The following is a 22,264-nucleotide window of genomic DNA, read 5'->3' as shown; positions in this document are numbered from 1 at the left end:
GATGTTGGTTGTCAGAATTTATTCTTAGGTCCTAAAGGAAAAAAAATCCCTATAAGTTAGAGAAATGGCTGGTCTTTCTTCAGTACAAAATTACTAATTCACTTTGAACTTAAATTCTGTTAACAGTAATATACAATCAGTTCCATTAAACCAGACAGGGGAAGGCTAACTGATTCATAAGCTTCTCTAATAGAACTTCAGCCTTCAGTAGATGTCATTGAAATATAATTTCAAAACTCTGATATAAAGAAGACTCTTCTTACCTCACAGCCCACAGCAGTTGGTCTCAATAATGACAAGAGCAGCATCCTACAGTGATGGCTGTAATGCTATTTAGAAAACCTATAAGGAGTTACTGCAGAATTCCTCACAGTACCACTAACTCAAAGCTTACTAATCTCTAAAATGCTTTATAAAGTTTCTTCCAGTAGCTGAAATAACTTCCAGAAGCTTGGGCTTAGATCCAGCAGCTAAAAAAAGATAAGAACCCAAATTGCTCAAAAAAGGTTTGCACAGCCTCAGACTTAGTGCAAAGACTAAACTTCAGCACTTTTGCCAGCTGGCCTTGACAGGGAGGCAAATGCATGACTTAAAGCCCTGAAGTGCTGGTCTGCTATCTCAAGTGAAGGCTTTGGTGTTCCCTGTCTCTTCATACACCAAGCAAAATATTTTTTCTCCAAATGCTATTGCTGATCAACTATCATAGGCACAGGACTTAAGTAAAGCAAGGACTTCTACACTGAGCTGAAAAAATTAGTATTTTCATTTTCTCCTGCCAGCTTTGCCAAAAATATTGAAATGAAAAGGTGAGCATACATTAACACGTGTGCTGCCTTAGATCATAAATGCAATCTCACAGGAGACCAGTCAGACACTGATACACATTTCTGCCCTCAGCTTTGTACAGCATTTGTAACTTTTAAAGACATCATGCCCATAGGTGTGAGAACACCTGTGCAGCCTAGTAAACTGTAAAGTAAAATACCAAAACAGAAGAAAGACGTTTTGAGGACAGATGGAAGCTTATGTAAAATCCACACCAAGAGATCAACTGCTGCCAGAAGAAACAAAATATGTGCAGTGTAACAAAACCCAACCTTAGATTCAGTTAACAGATAAGTGCCTTTAAAACAGTATTTACTAGAAGTTTTTTCAAACTGTCACTGAAAAGTGTGACACAGTATGATCAACAACTGAAGCAATCCCAGAATTCACATCTGATGGAGGTACTCAGTTACTCCATGATGTCTTTGCCTTACCCATGGTCTTTGCAGTTGTTTCAGATAGTGTCAGAATATCTCCAGCCTTATATACAGCACAGCAGACCCAGAACTATTCCCCAGGAATTCCAAGCACACTGTCAAGGTTGTTTCTGTCTTTCTGGGAGGGTGCTCGGCTTTGAGTGGGACACACATCCCATGAACACTTCTGTAAAGCAGTGGAGCTGCAGATTTCTCTGGCCACATGTGCCAGTTACTTTATTGGATGTAAGACATAAAACATACTGCAGGCTTGTGGCTTGGGAGAGAGGTGAGAAATGCCTTGAGGGCTGCTGTGGGAAACACAGGTGAGAAGGAAAAGAGAGCAGACCAGCCAGAAGGACTCTCTCAACAGCCTTCTGTGCATTACAGCCTGCAAAAGCCCCCAGCCACTCCCTCATGCCATCAAAAAACTTGGCTAAGAAACTGGTTTTTAAACCTCATTTAATAAAAGGCTTTTTAGATATATAGAGGATATTAAGTAAATAAGTTACATAGTACATTACAATCACATCTGCAAGATTTCCTTTAGTGTATTAATATTTTATAAAAAAGCACACAAAAAATAAATTCAGTCCAGTCTATCACAACTGTACAGCAACAGGTAAATATATTTATATATGTACATTTTAAACATGTAACAGTCTTTTAAAAGGTGCCCTAGGCAGCAGACACACAAAAGGAAGTGTCTGCTCACTTGTTAAAATAAAAGTAATATACTTTATTATAAAGCATTTATACAGTAATTACAAAGGCTGACTGCTCCTGCACAGTACACCAAAGCTTTGACTACAAATTTAAAAACAGAACATAAAAAGAATGAACACAAAAAAGTTTATATCAAATCTTAACTACAGGGGGAAAAATACATGTGGAGAAGCTGCAGGAAACTTTTTTAAAATACACAATTACATTTCTATAAAAATATATGTTGTCTTCTAATCTGGAGAAGTTAAGGGGTTTTCAGGCTCAGCTGTCAGTGGAATCTTAGTTATGGAAAGAAAGATCCTTAAGACAGCTTGGGATTCAAAGTTTGTGTCTTCCTATCATATGACACAGGAGAGGAGGGAAAGTAAAGCAGCTGAACCCAAGTGATGAATTTACATAGACACTCACCCACCCCCCAGAAATCAAACATGATTTGTAGATTTGTTTCTCTGTCTCCTTAAAGCTTTATAAACTCCCAGACATACATCAGAAGATAAAGCAGGGAGAAAGTTTGTGTGGGAAAATGTGTATTAGAATAAGGTTTCTGGTAAGAACTGGACTAAATGTGCCATTGTATGAAAGCAGACAAGACTCCTATGGCTATAGTCCTTCCTACTCCAATTTCTTTAAAATACAGTATGTATCTGTAGGAACCTTCTAGTCCTCTGCCTGAAAGAGAATTAAGAAGTGCCTAACTGCTGAGAGTGAGAAAATTCATGTTTGTGATTTAAGAAACACTTTTTTTGAAAAGTGTTCATTTTAATCTAAGCTTGTTGCAATGATAAAAATGACTAAAAGCCTCATTTTGATAAATCAGAGAGTATTTTTAGTTAATTTGGACTTTGCCTACAATGGGTTTAACGGATGAGTTACTTTTAAGCTTTTGAATTTCTATCTTTGCCCTGCCTTTAAGCAACTACATCCCTACCTGTTTCTAGCCAGCAAAATGCCATGGTCCTGCACAGCTGAGTGAAATTCTGTAGACCTTCAACTTACAGAGCCAAGTTCTCTCTGATACCATCACCTGTATCAGTAAAACAACAAACATCAAATAAATTAAAATGCAGAGTGGTTCTTGCAGCTAGACTGCAAAACACCTGCAGCTATATCAGATATGCATCACAAGTGCATGCATTTATCTAGTAATTACATACACACACAGTCTTAAAAAACTCAGATGCTATCCCATGCAGATCACAAACCTGAAAGACTGAATCTATCTGTAAAGGGCAGGCAGAAGCACAGACAGTAGTACATGATCAGGGCAAATGTGACCTGTCACTGCATCTCCATGATGCCCAGTGCTGGCATCAAGACTCAAGTAGGTATTGATTTGAAATACAGCCATCTAACTGTGGGGTGCATGACCACCTGAAGCCTGATCTTGCACTGTAAAAGACAAATCTACTAATACACAGTTACAGAATTGCATTCTATAAATATTACATTTGTTCCCATATAAAACTAAAGCCACCTTGAGACACCTTGTTCAAATTAATTACTTTCTTCTGCCTGCTTTCTAAATTAGCAGCAAACCTTTACATTAAATGGGGATCAATCAATAGGCCTTTAAACAATGGAAAATAATGAGAATGGAGTTTTAAAACAGACATGTCAACAGAACATTGACAGGAATTTTGTTTGGGGTGGGTTTTTTTTAAATCTCAACTGGAACAACACAAACTTAAATTAACACTGTGCTGCAGTAAAGAGCCACTCAAATTATTTTCCCCCCCCACAAAGAGCAGGAATACAACTCATTCCAGATTAGACAAATTCCATTTAAATGCTTTGCCCACAGAAATTGGGGGGCCAGTTGTTTAGGTTTTGGTTTTGTTATTTTTTTATAAAACAATTCCCTGCCAACTTTTGATGGTAGGTAAGTTCTAATTCAAATGCAGGATCAATTCCAAACTCCTACTGTAAGGCAGTGGGTAGGCTTGGTTTGCTTGTTTGTCTTTTAAGATGACACTTGGAGGAGCTGTTTTCCTGACTACCATACCAGAAAAGAAGTCTTCTGGTGGCTGCTAGCAATTTGGAAGTACCCTCAGAAACATTCCAATTTGATGCCACTTACTTGGCACATTTACCTGATTGTGGTCAGCCCTGCTAACCCACAGCTGTAATAGAGGTTATCCTCAGAAAAGTCCTTTTCTGATTTTCTTCCAGTGACAGACTGTGTCCAATTTTCCTGTTCTGTTCTACTTATACTGCAGCAGGGTGGGAGAGAAACAACCAGTTCTGGAATCAGCACAAAATACACACAACATTTTTATGCAAGTATAGAAAACCTCTGATTTGTTCTAATCAGCACCTCAATGGCTTGTCCTTGACAAGAGGAAAAATTATATCAGTTTCCTAAAAGAGGGAGAATCAGTGAAAGATCTGGCCTTTGGAAGACTATAATAATGCTTGCAGTTGCTTCACCTACTGTTCCTCCTGACATGGTGTGCTAAAGCTTCTGTTCTCTCCAAGGGCCCTAAGATAACAGCAGACAAGCATTTTCTCCAATTTATAAACAAAAAAAGATAAAAATCAACATTGAAATCCTTGGGAGGAAGACTGATTTGCTTAAGCTTCTTTTTAAAAGAGCAGCTTTTAGTACTTTGCAGTTTTTGAATGATTTTAACAGTTCATGATGTGCCATGTGCTTCTTGGTTTTAGTCAACAAGACCCATTCAATGTAGGAACATGGAACAACCATCCAAATGCTGAAAGGAACCCCAGTTTTGACAGGAATTAAAAGTATAATCTTGACAGAACATTAAACACTTACAGGTGAAAGTGTCAGCTTTGCAAAGAGTGCAGTCCTTAATGATTCCTCCTGATTTTGTAGTAGTAGTAACTGTTTCTGCTATTCAGAAAAACAATTCTATGCAAAGGCATAGATATGTCAAAGCTAACATTGTACAGTACACAGCCTCCCAAACAAAAGAGTGAAGCCATCATGGCTCCATAAAACTACAGGGCAAGAAGACTGACAGATGACATGCTGGAGTTATAGCCTCTTTCTATAGTTAACCAGGAATATATCTAGCAGCTGGAAGGGTCAAGATTTAAAAAAAAAGAACCTGGCAGTCAGGCACACTCTGTAGTTCACATACAACAACATCTCTTGGATCCCTGCTGGGGAAGGCAGGAGTGATCAGCTCCTTCAGTATGGTCTGCTCTGACACTGCCAGCACTCGAGAAGCTGGGGATCACTGCTGCCCCTAAGGACTGAATGGAGGGAGGGAGCTGGGTACAGGATGGCACCAGCTGGCCATGAAGCACAGGTGATTCTCTGCATCCTTACAAAATCATGATAAACATGGGCTATAAAGATGTACAGAACAATCCTGTGCAAATCTAACATCTGTCATCTGGGCCACTTCTTCTTAACTCTCTTTCACCAGCAGCTTTTGGTGGCTAGACTTCATGGGCTACTAGCTTGTGTCAGTTCTGAAGGAAGAGTCAGCCTTTCAGCAAAGAGCACAGCTCACAGCAGGACAACCCAGCAGGCAGTACTGCCCAGCCACTGGTGTGCAAATAGGTGACAAGCTTCTCCTGTACATACTGCCTCACAGCAACTGTCTGGGGAACTAGGGCCCCACCACAAAAGCTTGACAAAGGCAATTTCAAGGAGTAAATGAGGGTTGCTACAAGACAGAAGAGGATATTGAATGGTAAAAACATTCACAGAAGGGTTACTGCTGGAGATGAGAGTCCATTCCTCCCATTTCTGAGGTGCAGCACACAAGAAGATCTGGGCTCGTTTTCACTAAACAAACTTGCTCCCATTTATGTAAATTCAAACCCAGCAGTTTTCATTTCAAATTGCATTTGTGAAGCCCAGACTTCATGTTAGTCAAAGGCTGACTATTTTGTTTTCCAAGATGAGACAACCTGCAAGGCCTGTGGCTACTCTAATCCCACAAGGTATTTTTATATCCATTGCTACATTCTTAATGCCATATGATAACTGATCTCAGGCTTCCGTTTCAAAAATAAAACTTCCTCTCAAAGGGAAGAAGAGTGTCTTGCTCATCCAGCTTTTCATTTTTGTGAAACAGAGGTCAAAAGTGCACACCATCTTTCCACAAAACTTGCTGTCTCTCTCAATAACTGCTCAGAAAGAAATGTAGGAAAGCATAAAAGGAAGAAGAACTTGCTGAGAAAGGAAACAACTAGAAATCACCAGTGTCACAGTAACTGTATACACTTAGCTCAGAGTAGAGCTTCATTCTCTTGCTCCAGTCTGGAAACCTTTATATCCAAGAGTCCCACTACCATGATTCCTGACAAGAATAAAAAGAAAGGTCTGACTGACCTGAGAGAACTTACTTCCACTGCAGGTGACATTGTTCTATTATGTACCTCAGATATCATTATAAATAGAATAGAAATCTTATTAGTCTTAAAAAAAAAATCCAAGTTGAAACAAATCTTGTTATCCACCATTCTGGCTTGGTCAGTACTGGCAAGGTGAAGTGGAACATGTGGCATGAAGAAACGGCAGCACTGAAACCAAAACCTGATGGTTCAGGTAAGAAAAGTGCAAGCAAAAAATGGTGAGACCACAAGAGGGAGGTTGGGTCCAGCCTTGCTACTCCCTCCACTTTTGGTCTGCTGCTATATCTCTCCGTCTTCATCGGAGCTGGCGCTGCTGCTGCCGCTGCTGCTGCTGCTCCCAGTGTCACTGCTCTCTTCCTGCTGGGCCTGGCTGCGCGCTGCCGCCGCCGCCGCCTCCTTCTCCTGCTGCTTCAGCGCCGCCGCCTTCTTCTCCTGCTCCGCGTGGCTCTTCATGTGAGCACTGCGGCTCTTCACCTTGTAGAACACCCTGAGGAAGGCACACATGTACATTAGCATGGGCCTCTGCTATAGCCTCCTTCAACATTTCTCCAGAATAGCTCCTGCTGCTCCAACCTCAAGTTCACGGGCTTCCGCTCCACAACTCCCGCTGGCACTGCGGCAGAGCACCTACAGCACACTCCACTCGGCATGTGCCAGCTAGCAGGGGATCCTGAGCAGCCTCAAACCACTCACTGCATTTCTCACCCTGGCCACTTCTCAGTCAGCTCTGAATTCGGAGAGGCAGTGCTGGTATCTGAACTATGCGTCTGCTGCCTAACACAACAGGGCCCTGGTTTTCAGGCATAACGACACAATAAGCATGGAGGCAAATGATGGCCCAGTGCCATTCCTAAGCCTTGTCCACAGAGCTCGAAATACTTCAGCTTTTTCCTTCTGACTCTACGTTTCTGTGATCTGTTCCTCCACCATTAACTATTTGGATTTTCCATCAAGAGCCACAAGTGAAGTTCAGACCATTAAGAATCTTGTCTGCTTGTCCTGTTGTTTTAAGAGAAAGCAACTTATGTAGGGAACTGAATTTTCTTGACAGCTATGATCCTGTTGGCAACAAACCTACAAAAATTACTAAAACTGTGTCAGGAAATAAAATATATTTAACACCCACCAAAGACAGCTGCAAATTTAACCAGATGAACTATGTAGCTACTGGCCTAATAGCTGCTGCTATAACAATAGTAGTGTCCCACATTTCTACAACACTGTTCTTAAGTCCATACCATGTTCTTTGTATGTGATCTAGCAAATAAATAGAAACTTCTAGTTACAAAAATGAAAGCATTACAAAGGGCCAATACAGCAGCTGCTTGAAAGTGCAGCTTAACACCAAAATCTGCATATAGTTGAAATGCAGGTTGTATCTCATGCCATTTGAGGAAAAACAAGCCTTAATTTGCAAGTATTAGTGAGGCCACAATTCATTAAAATTATTGACAATGTCTATGGTCCATATAAAAAGACAGAAAGCTCATATGAGAAAACACATCAACAGGAGATGCCCTACTCTGATTCTGTGACTATTGCTGAAAGCAAGTCTGGTCTTACCTGCCACATTTTTTACATGGAAATGTGCTTTCTGTGTTTTGTGTTTTACTGGTAGCATCTGATTTTATCTTCTGTTTCCTCTTCTTCCTCTGCACTGGAGCAGTAATAGGCTTTCGAGGCTTTACTGTTGTCTCCCTTGGCTTCCTCCCAATTCTGCCCATGACTGTTGCCTCGTGATTCCTCATATTGGTGTTGCTGGCCTTTGCAAAGAAGAGAAGAGTTAAGGCAATGTGACACTTAAACCCACCAGCAAAAGGAAGAGAGTGGCTGAACTCCTGTGCTTCACTCATTCCACACACAGGTTTTATTTAATGAGAAAATCTTCAGGCCATTTTAAGGTTATTTGTCATCATGGCCCTCTCTGTGCACCAGCCACAAAGAATACATTGCATTTTTCCACCTTACACATCCCAGTTCTCCCATCACAACACACAGACTGATTGATAGTAACACTCTGAGTTATCTTAGCCCAATCTCTTAATCCATAAAAAGTTGGAAAAAGATGGAAACTTTCTGCATCATGACCACCTGCTTTCTAAACTATCTGCAGAGTGAAGGTGGCATACAAAGCACAACATGCACAATTCAGCACTTACTATAGCACCATCCTGTAGTGTTTGTTCATCTTCTAGAGCATCAGCACTCCTCTTTCTGTTATCCAACCCTTCCTCTGCCTCCTCTTCTTCCTCCCCTTCCTCCTCCTCCTCCTCATGCCCCTGTTCCTCACTGAAGATGTCCCTTCTGAGAGGAAGAACACGTGCAAACCTATGGGAACTCTTCACCAGAAGATAAAGGAACTGTTAATTTTGATGTCTGCAAGTAAATGACATTACGTGACACAGGACACAAATGTGTGAGTCTGGACCCCTGTAGAGAAGCCAGATTGTTTGTGCTTTGGATTTGACCAGTAAAAGACAACACACAAGACTTCAAACCACAGCCCAAAAGAGGTGAGACAAATTTAGGAAATTACTTACCTTGATGTCAACTTCAGCTTCATCTTTCATAGATCTCTCATTAGCACCATCAATGTCCCCAAAGATTAAGGTCCCATTCCGACCAATTTTCACCTGTTTCTTGTATGTGTAGTAGAATTCCACACACTGAGCCACTGTTTTGGTTTTTATCTGTTGTTTAAAAAAATGAAAATCCAACAGATTACATGATTTTAAAAAGACTTACAAATAATTACTAGGCATGCAATAAATACACTTTGTATTTTCTTTCCTTAGTAGCCTCCATTCCACCACAGCTGCTGTTCTAGCTTCCTTTTGTGTGTCACATTTGTCTGTCTGCCTCATCCCACAGCCTATCCCCTACTGCCATTGTTATCCACTGAGAACTAAAGGACAAACTTTCCAAAGAAAAGCTGGTTAATGTAAAGGTGACAGAACCTGGAACTTTGTAAGACTTTGTAAGCTTAATGCACTTCTTAACCTCTGAAATATTCCAGTTGAGCTATCAGGCTTGACAGCAGCCTCTTAGTTTTATGGGGGAGCTCTATTTTACAGCACACTTCAGAGACCAGACCAGAATACCAATCCAAAAATGGAAGTGCAAGGTTTGCAGCCCTTTCCTGTTTTGGCCACATGCATTTCGTAGGCACATGGTGGTAGACAATTATCAGCACAGACTTGTGACCATCTACATATTCTGTATCACTGATTTTTCTGAAACGTTTGGAATACATTCTTAGATTCTGAGCTTTTGCAATTTAAAAGCCTTTGGGGTATTTATTCTGTAAATACATTTTCAGTTCCTGGTTTTCCTTCAGTGATTTCCTCCTTGCTGACATGTCATACCTCATCAAAATATGGGAGCAATAATTTTTACTATCATTAACACTGGTGAGAGAGAGAGATCTAAAGGATGCATCATTCTCACATCCCTCTTTGGTCCTCTCCATCAGTGGCAAAGATGTATTTCTTTTTAGTTTTATCAGCAAGCCATTTAAGCTAAACATTGACAGTGCTCAATAAATGTACTCAGAGGAGATATCTGCAGCATGGACTAATGGAAGTAATGCAGTTTATGTACCAGGGTTAAGTAAACAACAACAGCAAAATAAACATTATTGCTCTAGCTTTCTGGTGATATTTTATGCTGTACTGATGCTGAAATTTCTCTGTAATCTTTTGAGTGCAGAACCTAATGGTTAAAACTGAGGTCTCAGAAGAATCAAGATTGAACTTCCTGTATTAAATTCAACAAATGTGTAAAAATATATAATGAAAAACAAACAAACAAACAAACAAAAGTAACTTACAAGCTTTTGGACCAAGAAAAAGTCTTTCTTGTAGATTGCAATGCCTTTGTTGAATAGCTTTTTTTCGGCAACCTTCCATTTGTCTGATCCTGTAGGTAAAAGTAAGTTGTGATGGAAGCCCATACAATTTCAAATGTTTACTCTTCTATGTACCTTTTCTTCATGTTTGCCTTAAATAAGACCAATACACACACGTGCAGGTGCAGTCTCTCCTCTAACCTACGACAGCACAACTGCAGGCTGATGTTAACTTCTCCCTTCCTGCTCCATCTCAGCTCTCAACACTTCCTTTGTGTTACATCTAGTGCTCATCACCACAGGTTAACCCAGCTCAGCCTGCAAAAACCACTCAGTTAGATGAACTAAGATGTTGCCCAAGCAATGACACACTTCATGGTGGCCCAGTCATAACATTTTATAGTAGGGAAATATGGTGGGGCAGGAGAACAGGATCTTCTCTTTCAGCAGCAATGTGTCTTGAGGATTTACTATATCTCCAGTATTCCTCAAATATTTCTTGACTCTAACAATGAACACATTTTTGAATCCTGTCCTTCCTTATAGATAGATAGTATTCAAGTAACATTTACCAACACTACAGTAGGAATGTGTAATAATGAAGAAATGTAATTTCTATGCTTTGTGGCACCAGCTATTAGATGTCCCTCTACCACTTTATATCAGGTCTTCCAGATGACTTGGGCCACTCCAGATCACTGAAGTCTGTGTAACACAGCTGACTATTTTCTAAGTAAATACAAGATGACAAAGGAAGTTTACAGCATTTAAATTTTGCAGAAACACTAACAGGTATCTGTAGTTTGCTGAGGCTTCTTCAGCAAGCTTGAAAGCTGTTCCCCATAGAACTCCTGCTAACTCCACCCTGGAAACTCACGTTAGAGAGACTGTGATTCTAAGGTTACCACAGCCTGTCTTGCACATACTGGCTACCATTCTATATTCACTGTGGTTTAGTACAAGGGATTGCCTCCCCTTTTCCCCATAAAGAAAATCAGAACTCATACCTCTCCCAATGCACATGCACATGTTCAGAAGGATACAGTGTTTCTTACATTTTAAGTGCTATCATTTGCACAAGCAAAATTTCTGGCAAGTCATCATTTGAATTACAAGAGAGGACTGCTTTTTAATCTTCTTGTAATACAACAGAGTACCCCAAAACACCAGAAAAGGATAGAAAAATTCCTGTATAAGGAGGCAGCACTGAGTTGTTCTGGTTAACAAACCTGTGTAGTGATAATCTGCCAAAGGGTGGGTAGGTGGTCGCACTGGCTTCTTCAACAGCAGTTTGGTCAGAGCTCCCTTGGATAAACAAAAGTAAAATAATTAATTTGATGTTTGGGGTATTAAAAACAAAGATAAGGCAATTGTCAATCCCTTTTCTCTGTGGCAAGTTAACAGAAAAGAAACAGAATGCAGTTTACCACTTGGAACAACTTTAAAAATCACATTCTTGACTAACTACCTAATCCTGGATACCACAGGCAAGTGGCACATTCTCAGTGCTTCTTCACATCTATGAATTGAGCAGGGTACTGGGAGAGAGCTAATTCCATAGATAGAGATCTTGCAACAGTTTACTCTCATTAACCAAAGGCCTATCACACACACATCCAAAAATGCTGCCCTAAATTATACCTGTCTTACATGTCCAAGTAATTGTAATCTGATCCCACTTGACTAAGCAATATTTCCAAAAAAACCAGCAGTCATGTGACTAAAAGATTATGAACACAAAAATCCCATCTCTCAAGCTGCTTTTTAGTTGTCATTTAAATCAGAAAAGCTTTCAAATTTTGTATGAAGGAAACAACAGAACTGTGTTTCCACTGGCATTTAAACCACCTGAACAATGACCTCCTGCTGCTAGAGGCAGTCCTGCTCCTCCCTAATGCCAACAGCAGCATTCACAATGATGAGCTGGCAGAAACCTAACACGTACACACAAAAACTACTTTCTGTTTGATCTCTTCTCCGATGCAAGTCCATGCAGTCTCACAAATATCAGTGCCAGGGGATGGGAAACAAGCAGCCAGGCAAAAGTCTGGGATACTCCTGACCACAGGTCTGATTTATGCCATGTTAAATCAATGATAAAATTATAAAAGGATGACAAAGCTTTGCTGTTTGCTCTGCTCGGCTTTTTGATATTACTTCCCAGGGATGTCAAAGGGAAATAATGAAAGTGTATCAAATCTTACAATACTGATATAAAATTAGCACAGCTGTTCTACAGACACAGACAGAGAAATCAAATGGATCTACCAAAACAAAAAGGTGCAAGACACTGCCCTCTGACTCAGCTTTCAGCCCCAGCCTCTTATTTTTCCTTTCTACATAGTAACCTTTCCAGGAAGACAACATCTAAGATTCATTTAGCAGTCTTGGCTCACTTGCCCTGATAGACTGTCAGTGTGTTTGTTAAAATCCAAAGATGTTGAAATTGGAAACAGAAAAGATAGTAAATGCACATGGCACTGTACGTTGGTCAGCATCCACCTTAGGGACATACAAGGGACATCAAACAGTGGAAACCAGATGCATTGAAAGGAATTTGCAAGGCTCTCCTCTCAGGAATGAGAGGTTACCTGACCTTCCTTAACATCTTTGACCACACTGAGGTGAACAGCTGGGCAGACTCACCAGAATGCTTCCCTTTTCTTCATGTAAGAAATGCAACGCCAGCTCCTGGTTGGTTCCAGCCCCAGGAAAAATGCTTGAACAGGCAGCAGCTAGCAGGTTTTCCACTATTTCCACAGGAGTACCAAAACAATTCAGAAAAGAAGATTAAAATGGAGTTTCCAACAGGATTTGCATGATTAATTACCTCTTTTGAAGGACGAACAGACTTAACAGAAAGTAAAACTCAGAGAAGCTCAATGTTGTTGCAAATTTATTTGGTTCAAATCTGGACCCCAGAACTCATTAGACACAAGGTCATGCAGCACTATTTACACATGGAGTTTCTTGCAAATCTCCTCCCTCCTCTAATGTCTTTCCATCTCCCTTTGCCTCTGACATTTCTTGAATCCACCCTTATATAGTGAATTTCCATTTCACAAAACCCTCTTTAATCTCTCATTCAAAATACTTCTTTCAAGCTTGCCCACTTCCTCTTCCCTTCAGGATTTACACTGGCCACAACCCACATGCAACAAAAGCAGATAGCTCCCTAAGACTGCTATCAGCTACCACAATTCCTGCTTCCTCATCCTGACTTCTGTCTACAATTTGATTTTTTCAAAATACTACTACACCTAGAGCCCTGAAAAATACAGGAGTTGAGTGTGTGTGGTTTTCAAATGTTAATAAAACCAAGGAAGCTTTACTGAGCAAAAGGCTGCTCTTGGCCTGACAGAAGCAATGATCCCAGTTTTTTCACAACTAAAAAATAGAACCAATCCTACCAAGCTCCCCTTGTCCCATCATACAATCTGATAAACAAGTTTTTGTTCCTGAAACTGTTTTCAAGATCACTCAAACATGTCACTTGAATGGCAGCTCTAAAAGATTTTTAATTATGCCTGCAGTAGATATGGTTACCCCTATAACCACTGTGACAACTCTGCCCTCTTTAACAACCTGCCACCTTCTTACCATTCTCTTGAGTGACTTTGTTGGTTTCCAAATCACCCCATGGTTGCCACACCAGCTCTGCTTTATGTTCATCAGCTTCTGCCAGAGATCTGTCTTGGAGTGATGGGATTTCTGCTTGAAAGCGAGTTCCTACATTTATTCGCCTGCAGAGAAGGAAAAACATTACAGTCAGGCCATCTTTACAATATCCAGGAAGCCTCCATCTCTGCTAGAAACACAAATGAAGAACCAAACAAAGATACAAATGCATATACAAATGCAGGCTCTTGCATATAACACCAACAGTCTTGTAGGTTACATAACTCAGAAGTTGAGAGGTTTTTCTTTTACCAGTTTCCATTTTTTTATCAGTATATGTTGAAACTACATTTAAATTAGCATCCCCTAGTAATTGCTCAAAGAATGGTTATTAGCTTCCAATAATCATCACTTTTTGAGAGGCTCTCATGCAGGGCCCTCTTATGGTAAACTTACTCCTCAGGCAAAAAATAGGACAGCCTGTTTCAGTATTAACATTTTGTCAGCCAACAACTGAACCAGAGTCTCTAAAAGTCCTTTTCAACCTAAATACTGCCATCTGGTCCAACTTCCCATTCAAAGCAGGATCAAAATCTGGTCCTTTATGACCTTGATGCAAGGTATTGTCTTCTAGGTACTCTTCATAACAACTGAAACCAAAAATATAAAACAACTAAACTTGCATTGCTCATTTAGTACCAAACCTAAATCCTATCCTTTCAGCAGCAATCTCATACTTTTACATATGAATTAGAAGACAGATTTTTCACTACATGCAACCCACAGAGCACTACATTTGCTTTAAGTCAAATGACCAACCACAGAGATTCTACTCTATACTAGCAAACATGATTTTGTGCACACAGGTGGATAAGAACCCCCACTGACTGTTCTACTATGTACTTAATACAATAGTGTTCCTCATTCAGATGTCAGTCAACTAGCACCACACTCTTGACATAGTATAGAGAAAGAAGTTCTTTATTGGAGATAGCAGATCAGGCAGTGCCCACAAGATGATAAAATTCTGGGGCTGCTTCACTAGAAAAAATGTAAAGGTTTCCCTGCCCAGGACAAGGCCTGCTATAATTCTGAAGTCTTGGCTTGGTGCCTCACCTCGTACCTGCAATGCCCAAATAAAACTGGAATTCTACTGCAAGAGTTGACCTGGGTAATCTAAATTTGGCCTGCTCTGAGCAGGGGCTTGGACCAGCTATCTCCAGTTATTCTTCTGTGTTATTCTTCTGTTCCTTTAGTGATTTCAATACATCAAGAGCTCTTGCCTGCAAGCACCAATGGAGCTCCTGGATACCACGGGAGCTGAGTGTGACAACATCCAGAATTGAGGCTGTGCATTGGGAAGGCAGTTCACAGCAAATGCACACAGGGATATTTAAAGCTGCCTACTTCAGCAGTGACCCCAAGACTTTGATGCAACTGAACTATAAAATCAGTAGGACACAAGGATCTGTGACAACAGCTGCCTATTGTAACATTTCACAAAGAATTAAGCTTCATTATCACATTTCCTATTTCAAATCACTGCAATTAAATAACCTTTTGAGAAGCATTAACAAAAGGTTTGGCAAAGCAAAAGCAATTAAGAAAACTATATTGGGTAATCACAAGTTAGAGCCAACTTCTGACAAGACTACAAAGCAAATTAAACATTTTTTTATTCTTAAAAAAAACCTGCTTTCTGCCATATTTTCTTTAAGGAAGATATATGCCTGCATAACTGACCACAACAGTACTGCCAAGCAGAACAACACTAGGTTATTTATTTATTGTCATTAAAAGTTGAAAGCTATCTACCTGCATAAACATCTGTTCAGTAAGATTTAAGATACCAGGAAGACAACTCTGCACATAACTTCTGGCAAAAGGAAATTAACTTGCACTACTAAACATTTCAAACATGGTTTGAAATTTCCAGCAACAAATTTGAAAATTTTCACACACAACTAAAATAACAACTAACTTTACGTCACTAACTTCAGCAATTTAAGCCAACAGACACAAGAAAGACAATTGCACCACAGAGAGGTCAAAGATTAAGACCTGAGAGGGACACAAAATATATCTGTTCAAGGAGCTCTCCCAGATTAATGTGAAATGAGCCAACAGGAAAAAGATGAATTAGGCAATTTCTAAAATAAATTATACAACAATAAATGTGCTTATTTCAATGAATGTGCTTGGTCTAGAGGAGATTTGCAAAGGTAACAAGAAAAATCTACATTCATGCACAATTGCAGCATTTGCTCAGGACAGGTTGCTGCTGTAAGTGCAGAAAACAGCTTCAAACAAGAAGGCAGAATGGAAAAAGGGCAAGAAAAAATAAAATTGTCAGCAAATGCTCCAGTCCATTTAAAATATAAACTATTCTGGAAAAAGCAAAAGAAGTGTTGTATTTAGTGGGGGAAAATATGAGTTAAATATCTCCAATGTTACAGGATATGCTGCAGAGTTAGAGCAGATTCCTGACTGCACAGTCAGATGCAGGGCCGTGTGGGTGTTTTTATGCCATAAGGGTGCTTCCATGCCATGCATCTCCATGATTAGATTCTGCAGACATTCATCAATTAGGTATAATAATGAACTGGAACTACCTTGATTTAGTTCTGCAGTACTGAGCTTGAACTGATAACATTCCCAGAGCACAGGCAAAGGCTATGCAGAGACATTTGCAGGTTTAGCAAGACTGGCACCAAGCCTAAGCTCACAATTCCAGCTTCAGTATCTCCAGACTGTGCTCCCTATGGCTGCTGTGTCCACATATGTCTGAGGTTTCCCAGCACACAGCCAGCTAAAGACTAACAAGGCTGAGTAGCTCAAGGCACACACCCCATGTTCCTCTGGCTGTAGCATTTTCAGGCTAAGCTTGCCCAGGGGGGAGTGAAGTGCTCACAGCTGTGCTGTAGCTATAACACATCCACACTGGACCAGGCCATGTGAGAGGTAACTCAGTATTCCATGCTACATTCTGTCCTTCCTCTAAAGGAGCATCATCTTCCCATCCTAGAACAAGCACACAGTATACGAAGAATTGCTCATATATAACAACACAGGATAGATTAATCTTTAAGTAACTAACAGTAATTCAGCCAGGAGAAAGATGAGCAGTAATAGAAAGCAGTTAGTGTCACCCGAATTACATTTGCTGAAACAAACACTATTTATCACGTGGTGTAATTTCTAATCAAGACAACTTGTATTTTGAACTCCAATAAGAAGAGTTTTAATGCTTCTAAGAGATACATGGGTTGCACAGGGAGCAGCTTGAAGGTTTAGGAGGAAGCAAGGAAGCACTTTTACTAAGAGACTCTGACTCTACCAGCTACTTACGGTTCAATGCTGACCGGGGTGGCTTCCCCCACTACCGTAAGAATCGGAGGGGTAACTTCTGAACTATCTGCAACAAGAAGAAAGAACTGCTCAGTTGCACATCTGAGATTTACTTTTCACACAGCTTGCAAATCTTATTAGAGCTGTCCATCTCTCAAAAAAGGCACCCCGAGGTTAAATAAAGGAATTTCAGATTACCAGGTACTTGCCCTCCTCCCCTCAGTTCAAGATATGGACAATCTGAGAGAGGAACTGACTTTTCATTCCCAAGAACGTCAGCAGGGGGTGCAGGTGGCTTGTGAACACAACATCCATGCCCAGATGGAGCAACACTGCATTTCCTGTATTCCAGCTCCCCAAACAATGAGGAAGAAACTTCAGTTTCACACAATCACACCTCCTAAGGGCACGATGCTCCTCCTAATGCTCCACAGTTTCTAATCAAAAATTAGGCAAGAAAGGAAGGTTAAAATGCAGCTTACTTGATCTAAGCAGAGTTCTGTGACCACTTTTGGGAGTCATTGGAGGTGGGGCCGAATGACCACTTGTAGAGAGGATAGCGTTAAAATACAGCCCAGATCCTTCTCTCACTGGACTAAGGATTGGTGGAGGAGTGTAAGGAGGTAGCTCGAAGTTCCTATCTGAAGGGTGGTCTGCCAGACGGACGGGTGACCGTAGGTGGCTCTGATATGGAGTAATGTTGGAATAAACAGGTGGAGCAATAAAGGTGCCAGCTTTTGGTGGTATGAAGAGTGGCTCGGGTCTTGGCCGCTGCTTTGGTTTTCGGGCAAAGCCCTCAGCTTCATCCTTTGGAACAGCATCTTCTTGCTATTAGAAAAAAAATTACAACTTAATTTAATTTAAAACCTCAGGTTGTTTGAAAAACTTCAGTGAGATAACATTTTATTACGGCAGCTCAAAATCTGGGTAGGACAGTTGGAGGATATCTCAACTAGCAGTAGAAGGGGAAAGTGAGAGGAAGAACACAGGGAATGGAATGGACTGGACACAGGAACTATTAGGTAGCAGCTCTAGCTCATGTGATTATGAAGTTGTATTTAACAAGAACCACGTGTTCATGTTAAACCTTCATAGCAGCTTTAAAACAGAACAACAAAGCACAGCAGAACCCTGGTACAGATACAATAAACCCCTGATACAAATACACAGTGACACCAAATGCTGGTAAGAGAACAGCAGACAATATAACAGTATTTTATATTAGATGGTCAAGCATCTAAATGCAGAAAAACCTGCCCAGATGCCTGTCATTTCTCTGGTACCTGAACATTCTGTTATATTTCTGGATAAAAGAGAGGGAAAATAAAAAAATCAACACACCTATTCATCACTACCATGCTCCAGGGGAACAATCAAATACCAGCTTTCAGAACTCAGTAAAAGGTTTCAATTGCATGAGAATAAATCTTCATTTGGATTTGACTCACACTGAGAGATAAGTGCACTACTTAGACTTTACTGGTTTTATGTTTGTATGAAGAAAGCACTCTTGACACAGACTACTATTCTAGTCTTACTTCCCATCTGGCTTTATTCACTGTTTAGTGAATTTAGTGAGGCACTGCCTGGCTTTACTAGCATTAGCTGTAGGTCATGAAAAGCCAGCAATGCCCAAATAAATATATGGCAATATTACGATAAAAAAAATTCCAGACAACATGCATCCCAAGCCTTGATATCAAACTATTTAAACAGAATAAGAGAGAATTAATCTAAGAGGTGTGGCCCATCTTTGGTTTCTTGGTCCATCCATACCTGACTGGAGGTCTCCATGTTCGTATTGCGATTAGATCGCCTGCGAGTGACTATCACAGAAGGTTTCCGCTCACAAGGAGCTCGATCGTTTGTTTGGCCTCTCTGGAGCTTTCCATCCTCAGACTTTTCCTTCTCAAGGCTCTGCAAGTCAATTTTTCTCACTGGCACAGACACAGGAATGATAAGAGGCACAAGGCTGTTATCCTCCCGGGCTTTTTTAGGAGCTGGTGAAGAACTGGCGAATTCCACAACACTTTTTGAAGCTCCAGTAGGTCCTGGAGCTGTTACTAGCACACTCTTCTTCTCCTCTGAATTATCCAGTTCCTGAGAAGACAAATAGATTCCTAAAAAGTTCTGTATTACTTACATAATAAATGAAATATCATCTCACTTTTAGTGCATATCAAGTTTCTTGATAAAATTTGCAAGCTGAAATGATTTGGAAGTGTTACTGGAGGAAAAAGAATACTTCATAGCATTACTAAAATTTCATAGAATTACTTGAGGATTGCTTGTAGTCTCAACTGCTAGAACACTTACATAGGTCATTCCGAAGAATTGTTTTACTACCTATATTTTATAATTTTATTTTCTATATGAATTTGTGTCCTGCTTTATAACTTTCAACAAAGGTTCTTTAGTTTTAGTAACCATCAAAAGCTGCAGGTTATTAATTTCAAATATTAGATTTCTGCTCCAGGGAAGACTGAACCATGATAGTATCTTAATTAAATCTCTAACACACAAAAAAAAAAACCCATACCCAGAGCTAGCTTTTTGCTTCATCTTTTTTTTTTTTTTTTTTTTTTTTTTAATGGAAAACATTAAGCCTTCAAAATAAGTCAGGTAACAAAGTCGAGCACATAAAATCTACCATATCAAGAAGATCCAGGCCTGCCTCCTCTCAATACCTTTTATTAGAGTTGGGCTAAGTGTGCACAGAAAGGTTTATCCCATAACTGACCCTGAAGTTTACAAGTCTGACTGCTTCTTCACAGAGACTGCAGATGTACACCCCTATCACACAGTGATGGAGCACACAATTGTAAAGTCACAAGAGGCATCCACTGCCCCAGAATAAGCCTCAGGAGAAATTAATGAGGTCTGAGGACCTGCCTTCAGGCTGGTGACAGGCTTCTGTACTTTCCCATAAAACTACCAATCTTGGGTTTGGAGGGCATTCATTATGTTCATGCTGACAGATATCACTAGAGTCCACTGTAGCCAGATAGTAAGGGGCTTTTGTAAATTTTTGTAGCCTCCCTCCACCACTTTCTGGGTACAGCAACATTTCATGGCAATAGGTGAACAAGCACCAATTCTGATCAATCTAAAAGCCTCAGGTACTTCCTAGGTGCTACACAGACCTCTATAGGTCAAGAGACCTGAACTAATTTGCTGACTACAAGGAGGAAATTATGGGAGTTCAAAAGTGCCACGGTCACCCAGAAGTGTCACTTTCCTCTGGCTTTATGATCAGTTAACCATGCTCCTTTTATTTTCAAAACTGGGGAGCAATCAGCAAAGAACTCCCCCTCAGTGATGGGAGAGATGACCCCTCCAAGAGAAAAGGAGACCTGAACAGTAGCACAGATAGAGAAAAGGCACCAGTAGGAACTTAATATAAATAGTTGAGACATCCTCAAAAATTTTCTGGTTCATGCCAAAGGCTTTTCTGATCACTAAAGTTCACACATACCTAATGATTACTAGGAGGGGACATGACTAATTTTGGAATTAAGACTTTTGCTTCAGATCCCTGAATAGTTTCTCAGCAGAGGTAAGCAGAAAGGACTCTCTCAATAAGGAATGAGATCTCCATTTGTAGACCTGCAAGGTGATTTTCAACTACCTCACCTTCCTTGTTGCAGAATTTGGGGCAGGAGGGCTGCTGGATAACTTCAGCAAGTGCAACATGTGGCACTTTCGTTTAGACTCTTACATGAATACTGAGATAAGAACTAGTCATCTAGAGTCCTTCAGGAAATACACAGAAACCAAACAGACATTTTGGCATCAATCCTGTATATGCCTCAATCTCTTCCTAAAAAACTTAGAATTCACAGAAAAACCCAACTGCAACAGCTGGAAGAACTGTTCCAAGGCCACATCTGTGATCTGATAAGAAACCACACCAACCTTTTAAGAATATCTGCCCACAGAGTGCTTTCTGCCATTATTCTGCATTCCATTAAGGAGAGGCAGCTTCTGTCTGCTGTCAAACCAAAGCTTGTCCAAGAAGGAGGTGAGTACAGAACTTCAATCCTGCAAACAAAACTTTTTTTCCCTTCTGTATGTACCAGATGGTGCCCTGCCCTGTGTCAGGGGAAAGCAGCTAGATAATCAAAACATGTCTTCCTTCCATAAAAGGATATTTAAATTCAGACACCCTTTAAGACAACCATTCAGATTTCAGAAAAGTTTTCTGTACTTTTAGATGACACCAAGTCACACTGAAACTATTAAACTAAGAGCTGAGAATTTACTGCAGCCTGGAGGCATCAATAAGCTTGCATCACCTGAAAAAAAGGCTGCCACAGACAGCTCTGGTGCAAAGCATCAGTTGTGACAATGCATGTAGAAAGATACTGCTCTCCAGAATATTATTTTTGCAAAAGGTCACATACCTAGACTAGGATGTTCAAATAACTGGTTCAAATTATGAATGTTATCTTTTTTAATCAATAATTTAACTCTATGGTCTTCTACACGCTCTTCAGATACCCACACAGAGAAGGCTTCTAGGTCATTTTTAACAGAAAGACACTCATAAGAGAAGCAGACCTCTTCCACTCAGCAAACATATTTTCTTTTTCTCCCTCACACAATATCCAACACCTTAAAGCTGTAAAATTCATCAGTCCTCTGGTAAGTATTTTATCATCTTTCAAAATCTCATCCTGAAAGCCTGAAGAGATCTGAACATAAAGAGCTCTTCTGCTAGTGCCATTATGCTTGCATAACTGCAAAGAACAAAAGAGCATCTGTCAAAACACTTCTATGGTCTTTATATTATGAATCAGACTGCAAGCAGACGTGCCTTCTAACGGCCCATTTCTTGCTTCATCTCTCAGGGCCTTTTCCTAAATGCTCTATTTGCTTCTTCTTGACACTCTGTTAGTGATCCAACTGCAATGTGAATTGCAGGCCTTCTGTAATAACCACACAATGCCTGGGAAAGTAAGAGCAAACACATGCTACAATGTACTACCAGTTCTTTATCAAATCAGCTGGTTCAACTTGGAGTTAGAGCAAAAAGGATTGAAGAGAGCATCAACCAAGTCACTGTTTGCTTTCTGCTGTCCAAGAGATGGAGTAGGCTATGGACATTCAGCTCATTGTTTACTAGTTTAGCTCTTTCACTCAAACAGCATAT

At 40.3% G+C, this 22,264-nt stretch overlaps 1 protein-coding gene across 3 annotated transcripts in view; it reads right to left on the bottom strand.

The window, feature by feature from the left end:
- Positions 1 to 3,698: 3,698 nt before the first annotated feature.
- The window catches only part of MIDEAS (mitotic deacetylase associated SANT domain protein), a 50,384-nt gene continuing 31,818 nt past the window's right edge, over positions 3,699 to 22,264 (bottom strand). For all 3 annotated transcript variants that reach the window (XM_079309545.1, XM_079309546.1, XM_079309547.1), the window contains exons 3-13: positions 18,889 to 19,212; positions 17,595 to 17,940; positions 17,113 to 17,179; positions 13,747 to 13,889; positions 12,793 to 12,896; positions 11,376 to 11,451; positions 10,129 to 10,217; positions 8,840 to 8,989; positions 8,459 to 8,638; positions 7,863 to 8,062; positions 3,699 to 6,786 (exon numbers count right to left, since the gene is read on the bottom strand). In XM_079309545.1, the coding sequence (XP_079165671.1) occupies positions 6,579 to 6,786; positions 7,863 to 8,062; positions 8,459 to 8,638; positions 8,840 to 8,989; positions 10,129 to 10,217; positions 11,376 to 11,451; positions 12,793 to 12,896; positions 13,747 to 13,889; positions 17,113 to 17,179; positions 17,595 to 17,940; positions 18,889 to 19,212 (1,887 nt within the window). In that variant the 3' untranslated portion in view covers positions 3,699 to 6,578. The remainder of the gene's footprint in view (positions 6,787 to 7,862; positions 8,063 to 8,458; positions 8,639 to 8,839; positions 8,990 to 10,128; positions 10,218 to 11,375; positions 11,452 to 12,792; positions 12,897 to 13,746; positions 13,890 to 17,112; positions 17,180 to 17,594; positions 17,941 to 18,888; positions 19,213 to 22,264) is intronic.

This window comes from Erithacus rubecula, assembly GCF_903797595.1.
Source record: "Erithacus rubecula genome assembly, chromosome: 6".
In the NCBI taxonomy this organism is placed as follows: Eukaryota; Metazoa; Chordata; class Aves; order Passeriformes; family Muscicapidae; genus Erithacus; species Erithacus rubecula.
This window is presented reverse-complemented; position numbering and strand designations above follow the sequence as displayed.